The following is a 24,928-nucleotide window of genomic DNA, read 5'->3' as shown; positions in this document are numbered from 1 at the left end:
CCCCCAGCATGGCAGCAGTCAAAATAACACAGAGGCTTCACAAACCAACTGGTGACATCATGTTGGCTAGGTCTTTTATATGGAGTCTATTTGATGGGTCTATGAAGAATAGGGAGGCTTTCTGATATATAGAGTAGGGAGTAAATTTGTTAGAAAAGAGTGTGTGATTATTATGATAATGGCAGCAGTGTGTGTATGTGCTTGTGTGCACGTGAATGAGTGAGAGTTAGAGAAAGTGAGAGCGAAAGAGAGAGATTTAGGTCACACTGGGACTTACAACTGCAAAATTAATATGCCCTCACTCCTGAAACATCAACAAATAATAAAATACTTTGCTTTACATAACTTATTAAGATGCTCTCTCTCTCCCTCATGCTTTCAGCATGCAAATTAATACACTGATCATTTGAATAATCATTTGCATTCCAGATCTCACAATTTCATGTCCAAACTTTAACGGCTCCCGGAGTTCTCGTTTTAACAGTAGCTACACAGACAGTCCTTATGGTTCAAATTATTTTAACATGACTATTCCAACCTAACAAGCATAAATTAAGTAAATTCCTATCTTGTGACAGAGATAGACCATCTGAAGGAAGAATCAGAGTTTGAATTATTCAGCAGACCTTAATTTTACGGGTACTGTTGACTGTGGTGAAATTATTAAAAAAAAAAAGTTGTGGGGCTGGCAGTGAAGGATGATAGTATATTATCTGTGAGTTTAAGAGTTCAGTGGCTATGAGGACTTCCTCTGCTGTCTCAGAGATCTCAGAGGAAAAAATGCTCTGTAAATCCATGTGAAGACTGAAAAGAAAATTTCAAAACACAAACGTGTGAAAGTACTTATGCCGAACAAAAGCTTGCACTTGAATCCCTTGCTTTCATTAGCTTGGCCAAGTAGCAGAAAAGTGTGAGGGTGACCCAGAGGTTTGCCACATAAATGAAGCAGGGTGAGGTGAAGGTGAATAGGCAAGAGAGACGATATGCTGGGGGTGGGGTTTAAAAGGCATGGTAGTTAAACTTTTTTCTGTCTCTCACTCTCTCTCTGTCTATTCTGGGCATCAGTGTGTCATGAAGGAATGTGAGGGCCATAAAATATCAGTGCCCTTGAGAAGCTGAAGAGCATTCTTGTCCCCAACTCTTAAAGCTGTCTTTCACTTACAATCACTTTTCCCGACTCACCCTTCGCTCTTATTTCAGAAGTAAGTTTAAAGTAGAACACAGGTGTAGAAGATGGCACCCATGGGAGAGATAACGTTTGGGAAAATTCCTGGGATTAAAAAAAAATAATAATACAAACTTCCTTTCTGGCATCTTTCATCTGACGCACTAAGTTGAGTTTCAAAACTATGCCTTTGTCTCCTTTTGTGTCTGCACCCCCACACAACCATAGAGCTACCCTTTACCTTGTAATTTCCATATAATAATTTAAACAGGGGATTCTATTCTCTGCTGCTTCTTTCGTTTTCATCCCATCATTTTATCCATCTTTTGTATTCAAGAATAAAAGCCATAATGAGAAAACAAGGTGCAAAATGATCTTTTCCAGAACCACTAATAAAAACCGCATTACACCCTGGGCTGCACCGCTTAATTACAAAAGGATGAAATCTTTTCTTCTACATCTGGAGAAAACATTGGCTGCATAAGACTGAGGGATTTACAGCTCCCAGTTCTAACCTTGGACTCCAGCACAAAGCAATTAGGTAAAACATGGATGGACAACCAGAGCCATGAACTTCAGGAAGAGATGGCTATTCTCTCTTGACACAAGGGGAAAAAAACCCTGAGGTCCCACAGTTTCAAATAAAAATTGTAGTCCCGGGAAACTGGTGGATGATTTTTATTTTTTTTAAATGAATCCTCAGTAGTAGCCACAGATGGGTAAATCTGACTTTCCAATGCGCTGAGGACACCACATTACATTTTGTGTTACACAATCCATACAAAATAGGATGCCTTGAGGAAAACATCTATCAGCATTATCCCTATGACCTGTCAGAAATCCAGGTAACACACTGCTGAAGTTCTAAAATCCAACGGTAATCAATGCATCGCAAAATGGAACAACCTTAGGGTATGATTTGTTAAGACAAATAAAAACTGGGAAGCAACTTAGGAGCAATTGCTCTACAGGAAGGAAAGCAAGGGTCTCACAAGGCTGTCAAATAACTGCATGTTATGAAGTGCATATAAATCAATATCAAGTATATAAAAAAAATACTTACTTAGTAATAACAAAGCATTTGGTACTCAAACATCCTTTTTTAGTCAAAACGGGAAGGTTACAAGGCAAGGGAAATATTACACACTTAGGTGCATGTATCCATCCCTCTGTAGAGTGTTGCTGTCCCATGACTCTGCCCTGCTGGCCAAACCCAAACAGAATACCGGTCCCTGTGTGCTCATCCTGGCACCTAAATCCTCTCCCTCCTCTCATCTCTCTTTACCCCACTTTAATGTACAGCTGCACTAAACACAGACCTCAAAACTGAGTAGTTTTGTGGCCCAAACCACACGGAGGCCATTAATCTGGTGGCTAAGCCACTGATGTATTGATGGCACAGAGTCAGTAAGCTTGCCTGCTTCTGTCTCTCCATCCCCTTAGCTTAGGAGCTACGCTGCAGAGATTCACAGGAGCCCTGGTGTGGCGCCCCAGAGTAGCATTTACCTGTAAACTGACACTGTTGGTCTTTCAGGTGTGGTGGCTATACACCACCTGATCTGTTGACCAACTGGACCTAAAGAACTTGAAGTCTGAAACTCAACTGAGTCGAGCTAAGAGCCACATAGCAGTTTTGCATGCACTCACAATACATCATAAGTATATGAGCAGGAAATTCTGCTTTCTGAATCACACACAGCAACATTTAAGAAAAAGAAATTCTGTTAAACTGCTGTCTAGGCTAGTCATATTTCCAAAATAGAAGAGAATTAACGTCAGCACTACTATTAATGTCTTGTGGAAATCAGATGGAAACCATAAATACTTTCAGAATACTGCAGAATACTGATTGTGAGAATAACGAATAAAGTCTTTACTTCAAGCCGGGGATTTACAGCAATTTACTTATTTTCAGATGACAGTCAGTCCACATGGCAACTCATTTTACTGCAGTTTGACTATCAAATTTATAGATTCGAAGACACTGCAGAAGCTGTTGATTACATGGACTGATATAAGGGTCTTTTTGAAGAAAAAATATGACTATCAAATATATATGTTCAAAGACACTGTAAAAACTGCTGATTATAGAGGCTGATAAGGGGGTCATTTTAAAAACAAAAAGGTATATCATTGCCAGGCACCTTTGAAGTAAGGTTTTGTGGAATTAGTAAAGAAAGACAGAAACAACTCGCTTGAAATATCATCTTTACAGAACTTTAGCAGGTGAGAAGTTTGTCCAAGATGTAAATGCTAGCTCAATAATCTCTCCATCTCCTACGATCAAATTAAGAACTTCATTTTACTGTTTTACTGTCACAATTGCAAAATTTTTAAATAAATTGAAGCTGGGAAGGCTTTATGGGCTTGGGAGCCTGACCTTTTGATTTAGTGAGAGAATCAGTGTGTTGGTAATAATGTTAACAGCTCTGCAGTGAGGTTCAAGAATTTCTAACAGGCAGGAAGAGGACTTAGCTGGGAATCCCCCCTAAAAAATAAAATTTAAATTAAATAAAAGCACATATAAAACTTTATGCAAATCCACATCTCCACAGTTTCACTCTCCATGTTTTGAGTTACTTTTGGAAAAAAGATTTCCACTGTAGAATTGAAAAAAAAGAAGAAAAAAAGCAAAAGAAAGAAAGAAAAGTGAATGTAACAATATTTTTTTAAACAATTACTTAATTGAAAAAAAAACCCCTCCAAATTTGGTGGGAGATGCACAGCGGTTTTGTCACTTTAGGCAAGTGCTTTGTGGTGTAAATCTACAGTGAGGCAAAGTGGAGCTTATCTCTGTCTGAAACCAATGAACCTAGTCACAAAAACCTGTGCCTCATATCTGTTTACTTTAACAAACCCATAACCTACACTTTATGCACTTCTCTCTTGCCCAAAAACACACACATAAAAAAGTCATATAACAACAAATAAAAAAAATAACATAATGGCAGACAATCAAAACACAAAGAGCTTTAGGAACAGGAAATTACCAAAGAACACAGAAAATGTGTCACTCTATCTAAAACAAACCCCGGACTGAGCACCTGGTTTATAATCCACCAGATTTTTAACTCTAGCAACTGCGGGGGAAAAAAGCTGAGAGCTGAGAAAAGTCTATCCTCCCCTGTCAAAGGAGCTTTCTCCTTCCTCCCTTTTTGCTTTCATTCACTGTCACTGAGTAAGCCCCAGCAACACCCACAGTAGGGCCTGTGCACATACAATCAACACCACCAGCAGCAACAGCTGTGCCACGGGTCAAAGCCTGACCCTTTCTCTGGCCTTCTCAAGGGGTGGGAGCTAGAAGAGTTGTGAAATTTTTGCACACAGCCAAACACTAACCCCTGCTAGCTCCCCCTTACATGCCTAACAGCCGCTCTCTTAAATCCACCCTGGTTCTCTGTGCTGTAATGCTCCTTCCTTGTTTCACCCACCACTGAGTAAGTGCGATTTGTTTGAAGTAAGATGCAAGAGTTTAAGACCCTGCAGGTGACTACTGAAACAAAGAGTGTAACCAGAGTTCTGGATCATAACAATGTTAACTGGGGAGTAAACAGAGGCAGGGGCCGACACAGAACTTCTCTATGAACTACTGAAAAGATACCTTTCATGTGCCCTATGGCATTTTAGATGACACGGCTGCTCTGTGTGTGCGCCTGCCTGTTCGTCTGTCTGTTTGTGTGTGCATTCACACACTTGTGCATGTGAAAGGAGAGAATGGGCTGTCTCCCAGGATGTGCAGTGAGCGCTTTATTAGAGTGGTAGTACCAGTAAATCAGAGCTCAGCTCTTCCTGGAACTGCTGCAACCTTTCCCACTGAGCACTATTACTGAACAATCATAGGCTAGCCATGATAATTAGCAGTGTATCCTCTAGAACCCCCCCCCTCACCACCCTCACTCCTGTCTGTCTCTCCATCCACCACCTACCAGTCCCCCTCACAGAGAAATGCGTCATACGTGAGAGGGTAAAGCGAGGCACCCACTCGCCCAAGTTTTGGACACCTCAGATTACCTGTTATAATTTTTGTCTTAATAGCAATGAGAGTAAGAATTTGGGCACATTCGTGAGAAAAGTTTAAGACACTGGGAGAAAGATATAATCACGACAAGCCCAGTCAGCAAGTAAAGCAAGAACTTAACAACAATTCAAAAAACCCACCTTACCTACTGTAGGATGCCATAAGATGCCTTACTCTCCGCTAGAGAGCTCTTGGACCAAGACCAAATCAACCAGACTGCTGTACACATCCAAAATACACATCAGCATTATTTGATTGCAAAACTACAACATTTTTCCAGAGTTGGAATCAAATCCATAACCTATTTGTGGTTGTTCTCCAACTGCATTCCAATGCATAGTCCAAGAAGACTCGAGTCAATCCCAGTAGTTCTGATCATTAACAGGGAGCGGTCATCATTGCTTGGATTCCCGCATCTGAGAAGCCAGTGCTTCTGCTGAGTAGCATCATCAGTGAAACACCTTAATGCCTTTTCATGTAACCACTAATCCCTTCATTTACATTACGGCCTCTTTTCCTCTATTATGTTTCATCATGATTATTTGCTCTCTGCAGAGTGTGGACATTTTCTTTCCTCAGTGTTCACTGATTCTTTTGGATTGCACTGAGGGGTAAAATAAGAGCAGTAACTCTACACAAGTCACAGATGTTTTCTGTCCGTTAATGGGCAGAACATATGATCAAAAGCCCTGTTCTTAACGGTAAGGCATGGGACAGTCCTTGCGACCGGCTGTGTAAGGCAGAAAAGAGGGAGTCGAATTTTTTAACACTCCTCTGTGCTCAGTAGGGAAGGAGCAGAACAGAGGAAGGGATTTCAGGACTTGCTTGGTTAAAGATTCCCCATCTGATAGTGACGGCACTTTCCCCCCCGTCTTTCCATGGCCAAGCGGCATCTGGAGTGGATTTTGTGCTAGCAGACACCGAGGAACATGATTACATTCGGCTAACTGCGCTCTAAACTGATTATGCATGTGCCAAGCTAATGGACTACATTTGCAAGAGGAAAAATAACATCCAATCAATCTCAATTACCGCCGATTGCACCGGCCCCCGAGACAAGGAAGGTAGCCAGCTAACCCCCATGCTCCTCCCCTTTCCCCCAACCCTTGACTGGAAGCTGAGGCCTGTGGCTTGGCCTGGTTAGTCCCCACCCTTTCTGTCTGGCCAAGGCAGTCGGGCCTGGAGCTAGATGAGTCTCTCACCTCCACACTAAAACACAGTGAAGCCCCAAGGCCTGAGTGGAAAGCTGTATCTATATCACATTAGCCAGTGGAGGGTTCTCTAGGAGTGACCATCCTGTGAGCAGATGGGCGATCATCATGCTGTCATCAGAGCGACCAAAATCCCCATGATCCATGGGAAAAAGAGAAGGTATAAGTTAGTTTCAGTGCACAGGGGACTGAAGCAGAACTCACAGACTTCAGAATTGGTATCTCTGAACTGAGAGCACAGTACACAGGGGAAAAGAGCATCACCCCCCACTGTGTGGTGGTCTAGTGGTCAGGATGACTTGCTGGATCGTTCTGTGGTCTTTTGGAACATTCCAATACATGGGGTGGTGGGGGTGATATTTTTAGAAAGCCCTAATATGGGCCGCATACCACAGACTCTCAAATTATCCCATCCAGCTTAGCCCTCAGTTTAAACCTTCCTTTTTAATTCCAGTAATTACAGGCTCCAATTTATATGGAGCTGTGCACACAAAGGGCCTGTTTAATGCAAACCAGTTTGATTTGGGTGAAGTGTCCCAAGCATCTCCCACATCTTACAGCCTGTTTATGCTGACTTGATGATTTATTTTCTCCCCAAAAAGGTTAAAAATGGTGCTATTTGCATCAGATTTCTTTGGGGAAGCATAAATGAATGGTGATTTTTTCTTTTTTTGCGCATGCATAATATACCAAGTTGGTTTTACAGGCTTTTAGGGCACTGTGGTTTTATGTCTGTCAATATCTCTACCAGGACAGTAAATTCAAAATGGTAAGAAAACTGACATTGTCAAGTGGGGAGCCAGTACAGTGAAAAAACCTTAAAACCATGTGCTTGTCCGTTAAACATTGATGAGTCGTAAAACACTGTATTAATTCATGTTGACTCATGAACATTTAGGTTTTGGAGTCAGGTCTGGGATGAGAAGAGCTTAAAAAGACCACTATGTTCTCTTGAGAGAGCAGGTAATTTCTGGACAAATGCACATACTCCCAGTCAGAAGATCAATTGGTTTTAAGAAATATGGAGCCATCTTAAGAGGCTTAAGTCATAAAAAATGATCATGCCTGGATGTGTTGTACATATTTAATCCCCCACAGCCCAAAGAGCAGTGTGACATATGTCTCTTCTCTCCTAAAACTTGCACAGACAAAGAAATAGGGGAGATTTTTGGGGGTTTGCACTACAGTTGAAGCACAAAGATGTAGAAGAAGTTATACTCTATGCGGCAAAGCAAAACATGGATCTTTCTCAAAAAGGTGTAAGCATGAGAGAAAGTAAGCCAAAGCTGGTCCATTTTGTTCTAATGGGAGACTGTTATTGGAATTTGGCCCAGTAAGTCCAGAAGCTAAGGTTAAGAGAGGATGACCAAAGACTGGGAAACACATGCACTGACCTGACAAATTCACAGACTATGTGTTTACACTAAAATGTTAATATCAGAGTGTTTGTGTATGATAGCATTAAGAGTTCCTTAAAGTAGCCAGCTCTGGCTATGAGCACAGCAGCACTGCCTTCCTGCAGTTTAAACCTTGAGTTTGCAAGGGGCAGCCAATCAGAAGAAAGGTGGCTTTAAGGTAGAGGAGGCTGCACCCAAACCCCCTTAAGATAAATAAGGATTATACTGAAGGGAATTAAAATAATTCTTAATATAGTGCAAGAATATAAATATGAAGCTGGAAAGGACGCTATAATGCTATAACGCTAATCTAAAAATGTCCCAGTGATCACTCTTGTCATGGAGCAAACCACAGAATGACAAGCTAAACACCTCCTGACCTCTTTAAAAGTAGCAACAGAAGCCCCGCTTCACACCTTCCCCTTTAAGAAAAAATGAAAATTGATTTTTTTTTTTTTAGATTTTGCTGTTACTTCAATACAATACACTCATAATGCTGAAATGCTTTCAAATGGACAAGATTTTTGAAGAGGTTCAAAATGACCACTTCACCTTAGTTTTTAATGCGGTTAAAACACCATGCTTGAAGTAGCACATTTTTCACATACCTTTTAATACCTCCATTGCCCTGTCAACTGAGTTCTTTAAATACTCAAACAAGGATGCTGAAGCTAGATTACAAATAAGGATGACATCTATTAGGCAGCATTCAGTGCTTTGTGTTGGATCCTGTTGTGTGTGTAGTGTATGCTTATAGCAAGTATGTTTGGTCAGTGTTGGTATGTGTTTTGTTATCTGTGCGTGTGTGCGCAACTATGCCAGTTTGGGTTAAGCACAGAGTGGCCGAAGCCGCAGACACACAGGATAGGTACCTAAGTGGAATCAGGCCTGTTAGATTTATGGCCATTTGTTCGGAGAGTGTTCATCCACTGGCTATTATGGAATGATTAGAGGAGAAGGTGAAGCTCCAAGTCCAGCAAAAATCAATACGGCTGTCGAGAACAATTCAGCCTTTCCCGCTCCGAGGAGTATTAGCACCAAACCTCTGTCTCCTAACACTTCTTCATTCGTCTCCAAGTGATTCAGGCCCAAGCTTCCAAAACAGCTACGCCTGTTCTGTCCTGCATGTTCTTCTCATTGCAGCAGTGGGGCCCTGCTTCTATATGACAACTGGGAAGGCAACAGCTACACGACAAAGCTTTCATTCATTCCTCTGGAGTGCACCGAGTAACGGTGCAAAGCTAAAACATGTACTGTGTGTTGCAAAGAAGCATTGCTTTAACGGGGATTCGTTTTTAAGATTTGTTTTGCATTTTTAGCAAAACAAAGTTCTGAAGTTCAAAGACTAAAAAGAATGTCAAATGTGACACTGAGTCTGTATTAAAACACTTCAAATGATGCATTAATGACAGAATTGTAAATCGGCAGTTGTGTTGCATGAACAGGACAAGGCTGAATAATGGGTTTGATAAAAAAAAATAAAAATAAAAAACAAACTTGTGGATCACTGACCTTGTACAGTTTAAGGCTAGCCTCATGGCGGGAATTGACAGTGTGCATCCTCAGCTTCTCCAGGCTATTAGTGTAGTAGTCGCAGGCATTGCACTTTAGGTGCACCGGATTGCCTATGGCCACACATTTCAGGCGCCATTCGTTGCCTTTGCCCCCTTCTTTGATGTGGGCCACAAGCTGGTACTTTTGCACATGCTTGTCTGTTTTGCAGTGCAGCTGGAAGTTGGCCTTGAGCTGAGTAGTGTAGTGGCACAACTTGCACTGATGCGAGTCTCCAACAACGGCACGCCACTCCTCCTCCGGCAGGCTCCGTTCAGCTCCCATATGCATGCCAAGCACATCCAGGTTATCAGTGGTGAAGCGGTTGCACACAGCGCACTGAAAGAGCTTGAGAGAAGGATCTATAGTCTGCGATAAACTTTCTCCCAGGGTCATCAGTTCTTCGGACACCAACTGCCCACCACCTAGCCGCACATCCATAGGGATTTCCCCACCTACTAGAACAAAGCAAACACACGAAGAGAAAACAAAACAAAGAGAAGAAAACAGTATCATCAGCTGAGACCTATTCAAAGCATACAGTCTAGATCGCTATTTCAAGTAAATACATGCTTAAAAGAATGTGTATGGTAGGTATGATATTATGTGAAGGATAATGCTCATTTTTGTTTGTCTATAGCCAACAAATAGCTCTGAGCTAGGAAACAAGAGCGCCTGGACATTTCTACAAAAGCCTTCCAATGCCAGAAAATGAACATGTACATTTTGACTGTTTGGGCTGATGCTCTTTCATCTCCTACCTGTAAATCAACTCTAAAGTTTAACAGAAAAAAGCAACATGTTTTCTAATTACAGTAAAGACTTTCCAAGCTCAAAATACTGTGAATCAACCCCACTCCCCTTGTTCACACAATGATGCTTTTTATTCTTTTTAATTTACACTACTTTCCTTGGATTATTTTCCACCTTTCTCTTCAGATTACCTCTAACACCTAACAGATTAAGTCTGCTTGGTACTGAGTCGAACTATAGAGCAGAGGGGGGAAAAAAACACAAAAAACTGCAAGCACATATCTTATGACACCGACCACATAATTGATGTCTGTAGAGTCTGGGAAAAAAATGAATGCTAAAAAAAACGAGGTAAGAGCCGGTGTTTTTGCCTTTACTTGCTGATCTTTAATCTTTCACTGGCCAGACCGAGCATGCAGGCTTGACCCTGCCTGGCTTTACACTAAATTAATTCCAGCAGCTTCTTTTTATTTATTGCTGCAGTATGCAGCCTGTTCTTGGACTTTTCTCCATTACCTGAGTTTTTATAGCCAGGAGAGGGAGACCTTTGAGAAGCCCTGTGAAATCACTCACAGACCCAGCTCCCCAGTCATGGCTCTTTATGCTCAATCATACAAAACCACAGATGCACACATATGTCATTATACTGTACCTACCTGCTTTTCCCCCCTTGCACTTCCCTTTTCTCTCATTGTCTGTTACTATCAAGATTTCATTATTTACCATAGACCCCTTGTTCACAACTAAATTTTGATTGCATGTCATCAGACCAAGCTTTTGTTTAATATAGGCTGCTTTATATTCAAACTATTTTAATGTGGATCTCTGTATATTAGGCCATCCTTTTTTGGTGCTAGTGGATTCTTGAAAAGAAAAAAAAGGTAAGAGACTGAATCTTTCCATTTGATCAGACTGTTTTCAAGACAAATGTTTTAGGTATATAACCATCTGACTTGACAGTTGTATTGCTCCACGGTGTGCTGTAACCATATTTCAGGACAGAGAAGTAAAAGTTGCACCTCTCTTTAACTCCTGTTCTTGATGTCGTATTGTCTTTATCAGGGCTGTAGTCCTGAGTTTTGGGAGCGAGGATAAGAAAGAAGCTGATATAACCTGAGGTCAGCACTTGCCATAAATTGTACCTCTTTAGAAATACACCCTACAGTAAAAAAAAAAGAAAGAAAAAGAAATCCAGAATGAGAGCATAAAAAGTGCACCTCTGTGTCTGTTTGTTTAGGGATCTCGTACTGAGCCTTATGTATTATATGGTGGTACCGTTAATATCAGAGTGTTTGTGTATGATAGCGTTAAGAGTTCCTTAAAGTGTGACCATGGATAACACTACTGCAGTTTATGGGCCCAGACTGTGTAATTATTGCCTCTCTTGCAATATGCTTATTACTACTCACCTCACAGGAAAATGAACCAGATGGCAGAAGAGGGAAAAAAAATTAGTCACAGCAATAAATTCTTGTTTGTGTCTTCAAACTGGTGACAGTTGAAACAAGTCTGTACAAACTGTGTGGTTGTAACTGGTCCTACAAACACTTTGCTATGCTGCTGAATTACCCTTGCTGAGGCCTCTAACCTCCCTTCTTTGACCAAGATTAAATTTATAGCTGAAATTACTGACTTGGAAGAAACGGAGAACTCCAGTGGTGAAGTTCAGCAGCAGTTTGAAAGTAAAAAGCTAAGGCTGGTTGACTGTGTGGAAAGGAGGGGGAAAAGCGTAGATTATACATGTTTGGCCTTCTAAATCACCTTGTATGGATATCACACAGTGAGCTTCAAAATTCTGCTAAATCATATCAACACACTGTCATTTGAGTGCCCTGTAAAAGATTGCATGAGTAGGGAAATAAATAATCTTTTGCTTTCTGTATGCTGCCTGGCACATTTATTATAAGAAAAAAAAATAGTTATGCTGGCCTTGTGCACTAGAACATTCTACCATTGCTGGTAAACACATATCTTATGGCATGAGAACAAGGCAGCTGCCTAAGTACAAATCTGTGATATGCCGGAGTATAGCATATTGTATTGCACCTTATCGTTTTGGTTTGTTTTTCATTTGATAAAATTTTGCATTATTGTCTTGTGTTCATGTAAATGAATAAATTAGGAATCAAGATAGAGTTCAGCTAAAAGGTCTAGTCATTGTTTTTTCTTTTTTGTGGGGAAATGCTTTTGAGAACCAAATGGGACATACCAAGTGCAGGAGCCAAGGCAGCCATGTTCGGATCAAGGTGAAAGCTCCCCATCAGGAACTGGGCCTCAGCTCCAGCTGGGTCTATCTTGAGGCTTGGTGGAAGGCTCATGTTCTGCGTCAGGTAATACTGGTAGAGCTCAGCCTCAGAGGGCGAAGGCATAGCACCCAAGCCAAGTCGCCCGTGCTGCATCTGAGTCACATTCTGCTGGAGCAGCATCATGTTGTGCATGTGCTTTTCACTAGTCATGTGAATACGAAGGTTCCGTGCCACATTGGTCTCGTAGTCACACACCTCACACCTCCAAGAAGGTTTGCTCTTCGGCTTGGTTGGGGAGGGGACCCCACAAGGTCCGGACATGTGAGTGGAGGATTGTGAAGGATGGTGGTGGGGAGGGTGATGGCTACTGGCCTGGGTGACTGACGGGACAGCCACCACTCCTCCTGGTGTATGTCCAAACACCTGGTCCTGTGCAGAACCAATGGAGCCTCCATTCTGCAGTGTCTGCATATTGTTCAGGTGCTTGTCTGACTGCATGTGGATGCTTAAGTTCCCCTTTGTGGTGGTGGAGTAGTTACACACCTACGAAATACAAGATCCGTTTTTCTTAAACTGTGATAAAATAATACAGACACAAATTTAATATCCTTAGCTGCTATATAACATGCACCTAAATCAACAAAAAGTTATCTACATACCTCACACCGGAAGGGCTTGTATCCACAGGTATAGCTTTCTCCACGAGCCAGACGAGGGTGGCTCTGACCACTGCTGCAGTATACGCAAGAGCCTCCAGAGTCTGGGTGCTTCTCTTTCATGTGGGCCTCCAGAGTCTGCTGGTACTTGTAATGCCAGTTGCATTTGGGACACTTGAGTGTCTTGCATGAATTGCGTGAATGCATCATGGTCATGTGACCACCCAAAGAACGTGAGGAACCCAGAACAGTGTCACATTTAGGGCATTCAACCCCACTAACTCCACTGCCACTGGGCCCATGGTTCTGTGAACACTCACCCATTCCTGTTATGTCACAGGAACCCCCTGGGAGGGGGTGCGAGTGGCCATGAGATGAAGGGTGGAGGTGATGATGATGGTGGTGCACGTGGTGATGATGCAGAAGGGCTCCATTTTCCTCCTCTCCCTCTGCAGGGCAATCATTTGGTTCTGGAGCTGTGGCACTATCTCGATTGGCACTTTCATCAGGAGCAGCATTGGTGGACAGAGGCGAGGAGGAAGTGCCAGAAGTTTCATCCTCGCTCCTTCTGACGGCAGCTGTCACCAGTGCCATGGGAACAGTAGGTCCCTGGCAGTTAAAGCTCAGAGGGAGCTCTGAGGTCCTCCCTCCACCATCTGCAGTTGAACCCTCTTCCTTGACAGAGGAGGAAATGGAAGCAAGGGCTTTGCTGTTAAGTGTGGAACTGACTGCAGAGGTGCAGGGAGAAGGCTGGAGAGTGCTACTAGGCATTAATAAAGGAGATTTGGAAATGCTTTGGTTTGAGACAGCTGGTTCCCCCGCTTCACCCCCACCGCTGCTACTGTTACCACCACAGGCCATTGCAGTGCTTTCTGCCTCATCTTCCTCTGCCCCTAATAACAGTTCCTCGTCCTCCTCAGAGCCCCCGGTCTGGCTGGATAAGTGTGCCTTGCTTTCATGTCCCTTAGTGTTCCCATCTTCTCCCTTGCAAGCCAACTCTTTCCCAGCATGCTCCTCTGTTCTCCCTCCCTGTTTGGGCAGGGCACTGGAGTCTTTGGCAGAGCCTGGGGATGAGGTAAGAGTGGGCGCTTTGGGAATGCTCAGCCCTCCAAGAGAAAGCACTGAGCCTAATGGGGTTTGTTGCTGCTGCTGTTGCTGGAGGCCAGAGTCAGAGTCTTTGTTCAGGAGGGTCTCACTGCCCCCACTGCTGCTTCCAGGCTCTAGATGGACACCACTAAATGTGCCATAGAAGCTCTGTCCAGAGTTAAGAGGGAGCAGCGTAGATGGCAGAGGAGTGCTCTTATTTTTTGGTTCCAGGAAACTTATGAGGGGCTCTTTGTCCTTCCCAATGCCCTGGATAATGGCAGATGCATGCTTATCTCCTAACAGCCGCCGCTCATCTTCACACAGTGTCATGCGGTGATCGTGGACAGCATGAGTGGCAAAGGAACGGGCATAGCCGAAGGACAGCTTGCAGAGAAAACACATGAGAATGGGCTTACCCTTGCCATATAGGGCTAGCCCATCAAATTTGGAGAAATCCACATTGTTGGGAACATCTTTGGATACACAGGACTTCTTGGCAGACCCATCGCTGTTCAGGTAATCCTTGTTGCTTTTGTGCCGCACATCGAAGACACGGAAACTGTGCAGGACAGGGCTAAGGCCTGCCATTGTTGAGGTATTGGGGAAACCTTGGTCTGAATTACCAAACCACTTTCCAAAGGACGAGGCTATGTGGAACGTGTTGATGATCTGTGGGTAAACTGAGGACGAAGTTCCAGCAGGTTCCCCTGGTTTCCCCCCACTCGAGAGAGAGTTTGTAGGAAGCAGGCCGGGTACCATGCCTCCACTACTTTGGATCAACTGACTGAGGCTCTCCACAATGTAGGCTGAGCCATCTGGTTGGTAGACTATCTCTCCAGCCAGGTTCTCCACATCACTACTCTCCTCTTCCTCTTCCTCCTCCCCTTCCTCACTCCCACTCTCAGGTGGTCCCTGCTGTTGTGTGGGCTGATGTCGCAGAAGAGTGGGCATACCTCCTCCCCCTGAAGCTATTGGCATCCCAGGAAAAGGTTGAAGACTAGGGAAACAGTTGTCAATCTCCATTTCATCTAAGTCCTCAGATTCTTCCTCTTCTCCACAGCTCACTCCCTCTTGGTCTTCTTCGTCAAGACCCTCTCCTCTGGGATGCAGCTGGCCTGTGGCAGAGCTATCACGGTGGGTCTGGGGTGATGTCTGTTTTGGCTGCTGCTGCTGCTGAGACTGTAGTTCTCTTACCCTGTCATGAGGTGCAATAGAGTTTTGGGACTGAGAGGGGTAGGGACCAGAGAGAGACAGCGGGTCCAGGGAAGGTGCCTGGTTGGTGCAGGTGACCTGTGAGCTATTGTGATCGTTCCAGGGCTGAGGTGGTTGCTGCTGCTGGGAGGAGCCGAGCCCATCGTCTGTCCCAGAAACCACGGGAGACTCACAGCTGTCCATGCTGATGCCTACATGAGGCATTCATCGCATCCAGGCCTGCAGAGACACAAAATGATTGCAATAAGAGGTTAAAGTTGTATTTGGGACAGTAAGCACACAAACAGCACATAATTTATTTGCTATGTATATTAGGGAAAGATCAGACTTATAAATATGAAAGGAAGACAATGGAAAAAAAAGGTTTGAAAGAAAAAACAAGCGAATGTATGGCGATGTATCGTAAGAGACAAAAGTCTGAGATATAATTGGAAAAATGACACCATGCTCATTACGCTAGATTAGGCACTTAAACACAATACCTGAGACAAGCACTAATAAGACTTCCATGATTCATCTTCCTGCCATATCACAAAGGTACCATCTTTTATCTTCACCTTCCAAACAACACCCCTAATCTTATATTCTGCAAATCCTACATCCGTTTTTAATTAACTTGCAGTCAGAAAAAAGGCAGCAACAGTCTAACTTAATGGATCAAATAGATTCCTTGTGAGATAATTAGACATTGAGAAGCCACCCATCAGCATGTCGTACATTTACATAACTAGAAGGAAAAAAAAAAAGGGAAAACTGTATCTAAAAAAAGAAAGAAATTCTTAACAGTAATACTGTTACCACTCCACCTCCAGTGGTGTACATAGAAGAAGAATGTAATTCATGTGCATTATTGAGATAGATTTGTCTGGACGCTAACATGAGCAATAAAAGTCAGTATTTTCTATGAACCCAAAACACATAAGCTGGTTTGGGACTTCACTGCAGCTGTGTTTAGATCTTGCATCCAATAACCTCCACGCTTAGCCTGGTTTCAAACACTCCAGCCATCCTCTGCCTCTGAAATAATAAATGGGAGCTGAGCTTTCGGGAGCTGGCCATGCCCCGAGCATCTGAGAGACTCAACGCAGGCTGCAATTTAGAGCGCAGAAGAGATAAAATGATAGCGCAAGATACTGCTGAGCTAATAATTTTATTAAAGGGATGCAGCCAACATTGATTAAAGGGGGCAATCGCGCTGAAACCAATAACTCTGGGCTGCCCTTTAACCCAACAGTACTGAATATTACATGAGCAAAGTTTCCCGGCACCGAGCTCACTGCCATGTCCTGGTTGATTAGCACATTCACCGCTTGCACTTGATTTATTTACTTATTTACTTAGGGATGCAAATTTCAGCTGCGATCAGAATGGAGTCTACCCCACACCCTAACATATAAAGCACTGAAGGAGAGGAAAGATTGATAATGTCTGTCTGCCTCTTCATGAATGTCTGATGAGGCTTGCTTCCCGTGCAACATACCTGAGACCTCCCCAGCCTATGTGCACTCAAACTGCAAAAAACAAAACAAAAAAGTCATGATAAAGGACCCTCATTTTGTATTTGGCCTGCTAAATGAAGAGTCAATTGTGGGCAGTAAGTAAAACTAAATAGAGAACCATAAATACACACACATTTCTGCTAGCATGGTCTGTGTGATTATTTTGTTTACATTCAACAAAAGCTAACCTCAGTGACCCTTAAGTTACTTTGCATATAAAATGAAAGATATTAGACTGGCTGGCTTATTAACATGATTGCTTTATACAGCCAGACATGATTTAGCGATGGCTGCCATATTGAGTGAGGGGATACTAGCCTTACTGGTCTGTATTTATTATCTGCTCCATTAATAAGAGGCTATGAGCTCAACAGCCATTTCACACAAATGGACTGAGGGCAGTGAGAGTAATGCAAGAAAAAACGCGCCACATGTCAAACAGACAGTGATTCTTCAGACTAAAAGCAAGTGGATAAACTGTACGAAATGAAATGGGGGGTGGGGGAGAAAAAGTGACTCGTCTAAATGGACTGTCTCATAGGAAAACATCTCCATGTGTCCTGTCAGAACATGGAGATGACGCCCCCCCCCCCCCCCCCCCCCGGCTCTACCCTTCATGTGTTTCATGTTTTGTGGAGGTCCCTCTAAATGGTCTTCCATGCTTCATTTGGTAAACTAGATGACCAGTAAACCTCGATCCCCCAAAGAAGGGAGAAACCCTAGCCAAGCAACAGTGTGCAAAACAGAGGGTTAGACTTGAGGGAGAAGAGACTGGGATAAGGCCAACAATGACCTCTAAAGTTCTCTAGTCTCCTCTTTTCCGCGGGTTTAAAAAAGGTGAGTACAGTACCCATCAATTCACATTACCGCTCAAGATTCCTCAAGCAATTAGCAACAGACAGGATAAAACAATGACTCTTGATCAGTGCTGGAGCGCCAAGATAGTTTGGTGTGTCCAGTGCTTACAGAAAACAGAATTGCCCTTTAAAATCAAGATGGTGTAATTCAATAACCTGCAGTGGTTACTGATGAGCAATAGGATTGTCTGGAGTCGGAAAGTCGCAGATGGGCCAACTGATATAATGCTGTTTGTCTCTAGGAGGTCTGCTTGGCTCAGCGACACCTGTTTAAAGTAGGAAAAGCTTTAATCTCTAGGAGGCACTAAAGGAGTCCAGGAGACAAAGAGACGCGGTCAAAGTAGAGGGGAAGTGGAGGAGGCTGGTGTCTTTGTGTGCTGATTGTGTTAATAACCACAAATAAAAATGATGGAGTAGACCACTAGAGGTGACTAGTACTGTTATTATGTACAAGTTACCTTTATGTACTGTTATACACTGCAATATTTAGAAACAAAAAAATTTGAATACTGGCATTACAAAAAGAGATTCCGTCATGGCGTCTGCCCCTGTTTTGCCTTTTAATTCTGAATATGGGTCCACTGAGTTGACAATAAGCAGGCTGTGCGCAGCCAAAACAAACCTTAGTTGACAATAAGAGATAATCACAGGGAAGAAAAGGCTGGATTCCTGAGCTGATCTCAGGGAAAGCATGATGATGCACAGATCCTAACTGCAGCATTCACCCCCTACTGCCACCTGCCATCAAAGACTTTATGCCAGAGTCTCCTCGCTCTTCTATTTTCTCTGTGGCAAAAAAAAAAGAAGGTTATGCTCGACCCCCTCCCAACCACAAAGCAGATAAGACTGAACCTTGTGAAAAGGCCTTGGTTTTAATGAACAATGTCAGAGAGTGGGTCTGGATGTCATTTTGTAGGGATGCAAAATGAGATAAGTTTTAAGATATGGGTCCTTTCATTAGGTGGGATTTACTGGCCAACTGAGGCAGGAATTAAAGGCTAAAGAAGCATCTGATTATAAGCATGCCTGATCACCTGCCCAAAGGCCTGGTCTTGCCTTTAGAAGACCCTGGTCTCTAGGGTTTCCTGGGGGAATTAGCTCAGACTCTGTCCAAACTGTAAATACTGCTACTTAGGGGTGCCCTTACTCTTACTGCACATACGCATACTCACGAGTTGTGAGGGCACACAAGTCTGTTAACCTGCCAAGAAAGACCCCACACAATACACCAGTTCTGATTTTCAAACATGCATCAGTGATGTTCCTTGTCTGTGTCTTGTCTCTGCGCCATCACAGAGCCTGGCTAGCCACCGCAGGGTAAGGGGCGGTTATTGGAAAATCAATGGCATGAACGCTAAGCAAGTTACAGGAAGATGTGGGAAGGAAAGGTTCTTATTGATAAAGCAAGGGAAGGCTTTTGATGTTGCACTAGGGACATGCTCATTGATGGGGAAACCATTGTAGTCCTCAGGCAGAGCGGCGCATGGGTTTATCTTGTAAGCTTGTTTCAATTAATCACCAATAAAGGCATGCATGCATTGCACTTTTTAACATATGTCTACTTTAATGCCTGGTATGGCTTAGAAAAGTCTGGTTTTAAGGCCCTTATATTTTAGTGACTGAATTGATATTTTTAAAACTTCACAAGTGTTTTTTTCTTTTTCTCTTCCCCCTTTTTCCTATTTTGTTTTGTTTTTTTAACTGCAGGTTTGCTTCCGTATAAAGACCTTATACTCCACTAAGGCAAGATGTGAGTTTATGACTGATATGGTGTCACAAGAAGCTTAACTGCATGGTACCAAGAATAAATAAATACATGGCATTATCAGTAGAGCAGCATTGTGGTGCAGTGGTTAACACTGTCATAGCAAGAAGATCCAATCATCATTAAATATAAACAAATACATAAATACACCTCTTATACTTTAGTCATTCTTTATTTAAAAAAAATCCAAGAATACTTTCATACTGTCACTGTGAACATCAACAGTCAATACTCGTTGTTAACTCTGTGGAGGTGAAGTCTTGGTTTCCTTGATCCCCATCACTTTAACTCAATTAGCAACAATTAACAATGAAACACAGTAATTTATTATGTGCTGTAAATATTCAGTCTACTCCTGTGCTAATGCAGACATAAAGGTGCTCCAGTACTGCTCCAACTGCAGGAGGCAAAAAGTCACCTCAGGTCGATGGCACTCGGCCTGTAAACAGGGCTTCCCGTAAAATCAATGATCTTCAGTAGGAGCTATCAGTCTGTCTAACAGAAATAGCCATGGCTGTGCTGAGTCTAAGGCAGGGAAGAACAGTGCTGTGTGTTTACATCAGTGTGTGAGAGTAAGGGAGGCTGATCACTGGCCTGTCTGGGAGGTATTTCTCAAAGGCAGCAGAACTGAGGCATGTAGATCTGTCACGCATGCAGCTAGACAAGGCTTACAACTCACAGATTTTATTACTGTAGTTCTTTTTGTGTACTTTATGCGTTAATCTAATGCTGGAACGAACGTATACGTTACAGCCAAAATAATCCTTGCTGATTACAATATGAGCAAACTCAAATACCCAGGAGGTAATATGCTGATTGTTTTAGTTTCACAGTACTCAATTTTAGTAATCATTTTGCACTAGCAAAACTGGCCAGTGAAGGCAAAATTGATTTGTTTGTAGTATCAATTGCCTCCTTTGTTAATAGACCTGAAATAGAACCTTGAAAATGATTTTACCCTTTATGCAACACCATCAAATCGTGCTAATCCATTCCATGTTGCAGAGCGGAAGAAAAGTTATTTAAGACAAATCAGCGGTGAAATCACAGCACAGAATGGTATGTTGATCATACACAGGGCAGTCTGATTAAATGATCAGACTTGAGCTCAGCTAAATTCCAAAACCCCTCAGTAGGGATTTACACATGGCACTAGAGTGTTTCCTCAGTTTTGGAGGGTGTGATAGAAACAGCATGCTGGTGTAATTAGAAGTAGTTAATTAGCTGTGGGTTAATTACTGGGTTCTGCAGAGCGATAGTGAAAGACCTGGTGGGGTGGCAAAGCAAAGAAGCAGCGAACACACAGCAGGAAGCTCCCAGTCTCCCACCAATTAGCAACCAGCATGGGGAGGGGAGCTTCTCTGGTGCACTCGGAGTACAAATGTGTAAGAATCATTTCATTCAAACCTCTGTGCAAGGGAAGAGAAAGCAACGGTAGATAAAATTTGCATGGTGTTAGAAACATTTTAGTATTTTTCTTTTTTGGGGGGGGATAGAAAAAGTGGCAAGGTACATTGGAATTTTAGACGACAAGGTGATGCAAATAATACAACGGCCATTAAGTCCACAGAGTGAACGGGAAATATTATAATTACTGCAAAAGCAACTACTTCCTACGGCAACAAAATCATTCTTCATTTTGAAAGGCTGCACTGCATTATTTTCCTGTTATGTCCCACGTGGTTTGTTAAGAAAGCTTTGTAATTTATAAGCGCATAAATTATCCTTGGAATTAAGATATTGATGTATAATAAGAGAAGGGCTATTGGGCACAAACTAATGTTCACCCCCAGGCAACCCAGTGCGCAGAGCAATAGGGTGTCTTTAAAATCGCCAGAAAGACTGTGAGAATGAGAATAAGACAGAGTGAAACTCTGCAGCTGTATCTTCCAAACAGTTATCTGATAACTTTGATATACATTATCCATTTCTGCTCAATTTTAGACTAACAGACATGGATATTGAATGATTTGTAACAGTCTGAAATGCAACCTCACATACTTTGGCACGCCGATCTGACTTTCCCATAGTGTGGAATGCAGAAAAGCTGAAAGGACAGATAACACTTTGTGCAGTGGTCTTTCAGGGTTTAATCAATCAGAGAAGTACACGCTGATCAGATTGGGGACGATGCAAGTTAAAAAAAAAAAAGGAATGCCCCAGATAGATATTTGCAGATGTACAACTGCGTTTCCTGCAGTTTAGCACAACAGAGAGAAAGAGAGAGGGAGAAAGCGAGAGAGCTAAAGACACGTGTCCACTGAAAGGTCAGGGACAAGGGGGAAATGTGCTGATCAAAGTCTTTGAGCCCCCGGACCTTCATTTCTACTAATTATCAAATCTTCCCCTATTTATATCTGCGGGAAGCAGACGGTCTCTAAAGAGAGGATGGAAGTGAAATCTGCAAACTACAGTGCTTTCAAAGCTTCTGTGTGCACTCACTCCATTTCATTTGTTCTACGGTACCAGGATTAGGGTAGTAGAAGCTAAGAGAACCACTGAGCACAACTAAATGTTGTGAATAGACTGCAAGGCTGAGCAAACTGCAAAATACTTTATCAGTGCCATTCTTCAGCGGTGGAAATGTTATCTGTCATTGCATGGTGCTATACAGAGATGTGGTCCACATACAGTATGCACAAATGTGTGAAGACACACCTTCTTGCAGCTTTCAACTAAGGAAACCACAAACAGACTTGTTAAAGTGATCAATACCATTGAAATATTAAACCTTAAGAAGCCACATTATTGATTGGGACCCAATGATAAAATGGTTTATTATCACAATTGTGGGGCTTTATGTAAATGTTCATCCACCATGTGCTGTGGCTTAATATGAACCTTCCACCACACACACACGCACACATAAACGTATACATGTGCACGCATACACACACCTTCCAACCCACTCAGCTCTGCTCTTTTACCCTGCCATCTAAAACCTGAGGGATTGGAGGGATTGGGGCGGACAGGGAGTTGTCATTATCACTACTTCTGCATCCATTAAGGAGAGCTGACACTGATCAGCATACTGAGCCTCTGTTGACTGAGAGAGGAGAAAAGGGATCTAGCCCCCTAGAACAACCTGGCAGCTCTGGGATCTAGTCTAAGGGACATCAGGCTGGTGTTACTTTGAAGGCAAAGCATGCAGGTGAGCACAGGACTCAGACTCTATGCGAGGATCACGCCCTGACAGACAGATCGGGGACAGGTATGACATGTCTATAATGCTGGGTCTTTCTGTCTAATCTGGAAAACAAATACCTTAGTAATGACCCAGTCCTGCACCTGGTAAAACACAGGCTTCACCAGCACCTGGAATTAGACAAATATCTGTTCGCTAAGCATTCTTAAAGCAACACGCTCAAAAATACTTAAGGTAATTTAGAAGGTATGAATATATGATGTAAAGATGCTTTTTTTAAAGAAATAAAATGTAGAGGAGAAACAGCAAATGTGTAATATCCCGCTAAAATATTGGTAAGTATTAAGGCTAAGGTAGGACATTAAACAGTGAGCAAGACTATGAGCAGTTGAGTTAAATGACACGAAGGCCCAGAAGTAAAACACAGAGCCAGTGCCACAAGCCTGCGAGTTAGAGGCCAGTGTTCGGTTAAGTATCTAAACCTGAGCAGGGTGATAAGATCCCTTTTAGAAGGCATGTGAAGGCCAAATGACCAGGAAACCCGAGTAATGTGGGTGAAAGCTGTCTGGGGTGAGAGCAGAGACGTGGAAAGTCATGCAGCGTTATGTGTGGAAAATGGAAACTTACTATCTCTTTTACACACCTCATACTGAGAAGAACTGCAGTCCCATTCACATAAGCCTGTATGTGCATATACCATATCATGTGTAAGCATGCACGTGCACACACACACACACACACAAAGCGGGGATTAAAGAGTGTCCCAGTAAAACCATTCTGTGGAAATTATTTCTTTGCAGAAAAAAAAGGCATGAAAGCCAATGGCGACCTGGCCTCTAATTCTAGAGTAGGATATCCTGGATAAATAATTAGAGGGTTGCTTTGAAGACCTTGCACAGCTGAACCATTCACTCCCCACTTCACATTTGCTAAAGTCATTAATGACAAAGATTTAGAAAGGAAAAGCGAAAATCTTTCTGGTACACAAATACTTTTTTTTCTTCTTTTTTTTTTTATGAGGCCTGGCCCAAATTCCTCTCCGCTTAGCTGAAGCCCTTATCCTGGGAAAGAACTGCACGCGTTTTAAACAATAAACCTCAAGGGAAAACTGAATTCTATTGCCCCATTCCCTACTGAATTATGAGGGTTGATTAAGTTAAAAGAATAATGCGCCCTGTGTTTTAAAAGGGGAAGTGGACAAGAAATGTTTCAATGCAGCAGACAATATTATCAAAGCAGCAAAGACTTTTATATTTCAGAGCGTAATAAAAGAGTGTAATAACAAGCCCGCTATGAATGCAAGATTAGAACGTACCATGCTCTAATGAACAAACTGACTGATCCACCGTTAGTCCTCATGCTTAGTCACCGCATGTGTCACGTCTTCAGTGGGCTGTGTGGCTAACCTGGATCAATCAAAGCGGGGGAGAATCTGACAAGTAGAATTCCCAACAAAAGAAAATCCACTCACCAGTGTGCATTTTAAATTCCACTGCATACAGCAGCAAAATCTTTCAGCATTTAAAAAAAACCCCCAAAAAACAAAAAAAGGAAGATGAACCCACTGAGCAGGGTTTCCATGCCGATGAGATGTCTAATCTTTACACTGCCAGTTTACAAACAAAACATTCATTAATCAGATCTAGATGTAATCATAATGTTAAAAGAAGAGCAGAGCTTGCCCTACAGTTTACAAGGACAGCTTCCAAGGTAAACCTTGCAAGGTGACGTGCATTTCTTCTGAGTAAAGCTGTGATGAGGAACTGTCAACAGAGGAAAAGGGAAGGAAAAAAAAACAAAAGAAAAACAACTTGTTAAGTGTATAACAAGGTGGCCTGGAGGGCAATGCCGAAAGACACCTCAGCACTTGACTCTGTAGTGTGCAGGGAACATCAAACAGCATTTCTGTAACAACGCTGAGCACTGACAGAGCCGACCACAGTGTTCAGAGGGCCCTTGTGTGAAGAGAAACACTTCAGTTTGTCAGGAAATAAACAGGCAAAATGTGACTAAAAGACAACAATTCCTTCTGCAATAGTAATAAGTGCTCATATGCACTAAATCTGAACCCAGTGTATGTTGGGAGACCTATCTGACATGAGGGAAAGCTACTGCCATTGGAATAGCAAGAAGGTGTATGTGTGTGTCACCCAAAGACGCTGCGAAGAAGATGAAGAAGGAGTAAAGACAAAGCTTACTGAAATAAAATTAACAAATGATCTGAACTGTGATAGAACAGTGCTTGAACCAAAACCTGGCATGCTGCTATCTACTGTACAAGTGTCCATTCACTTGGTGCTGAGGTTGCAGATGCTCAGTGGTAACAGGACATTAAAATATCCTGCGCCTGTGGGGACAGGGAAGAGA

The 24,928-nt window shown here is 42.7% G+C and overlaps 1 protein-coding gene across 3 annotated transcripts in view; it reads right to left on the bottom strand.

Annotated features, from left to right (window-relative positions):
• The window catches only part of zfhx3b (zinc finger homeobox 3b), a 191,193-nt gene that overhangs the window by 75,302 nt on the left and 90,963 nt on the right, over positions 1-24,928 (bottom strand). For 2 of the 3 annotated variants that reach the window (XM_006780120.2, XM_006780121.3), the window contains 3 exons: positions 13,001-15,514; positions 12,305-12,884; positions 9,304-9,800 (listed from right to left, as the gene is read on the bottom strand). In XM_006780120.2, the coding sequence (XP_006780183.2) occupies positions 9,304-9,800; positions 12,305-12,884; positions 13,001-15,499 (3,576 nt within the window). In that variant the 5' untranslated portion in view covers positions 15,500-15,514. The remainder of the gene's footprint in view (positions 1-9,303; positions 9,801-12,304; positions 12,885-13,000; positions 15,515-24,928) is intronic. The other variant, XM_087838966.1, reaches the window with a different exon arrangement.

This window comes from Neolamprologus brichardi, chromosome 1 (genome assembly GCF_056152115.1).
Source record: "Neolamprologus brichardi isolate AB-2024 chromosome 1, ASM5615211v1, whole genome shotgun sequence".
Taxonomy (NCBI): Eukaryota; Metazoa; Chordata; class Actinopteri; order Cichliformes; family Cichlidae; genus Neolamprologus; species Neolamprologus brichardi.
This window is presented reverse-complemented; position numbering and strand designations above follow the sequence as displayed.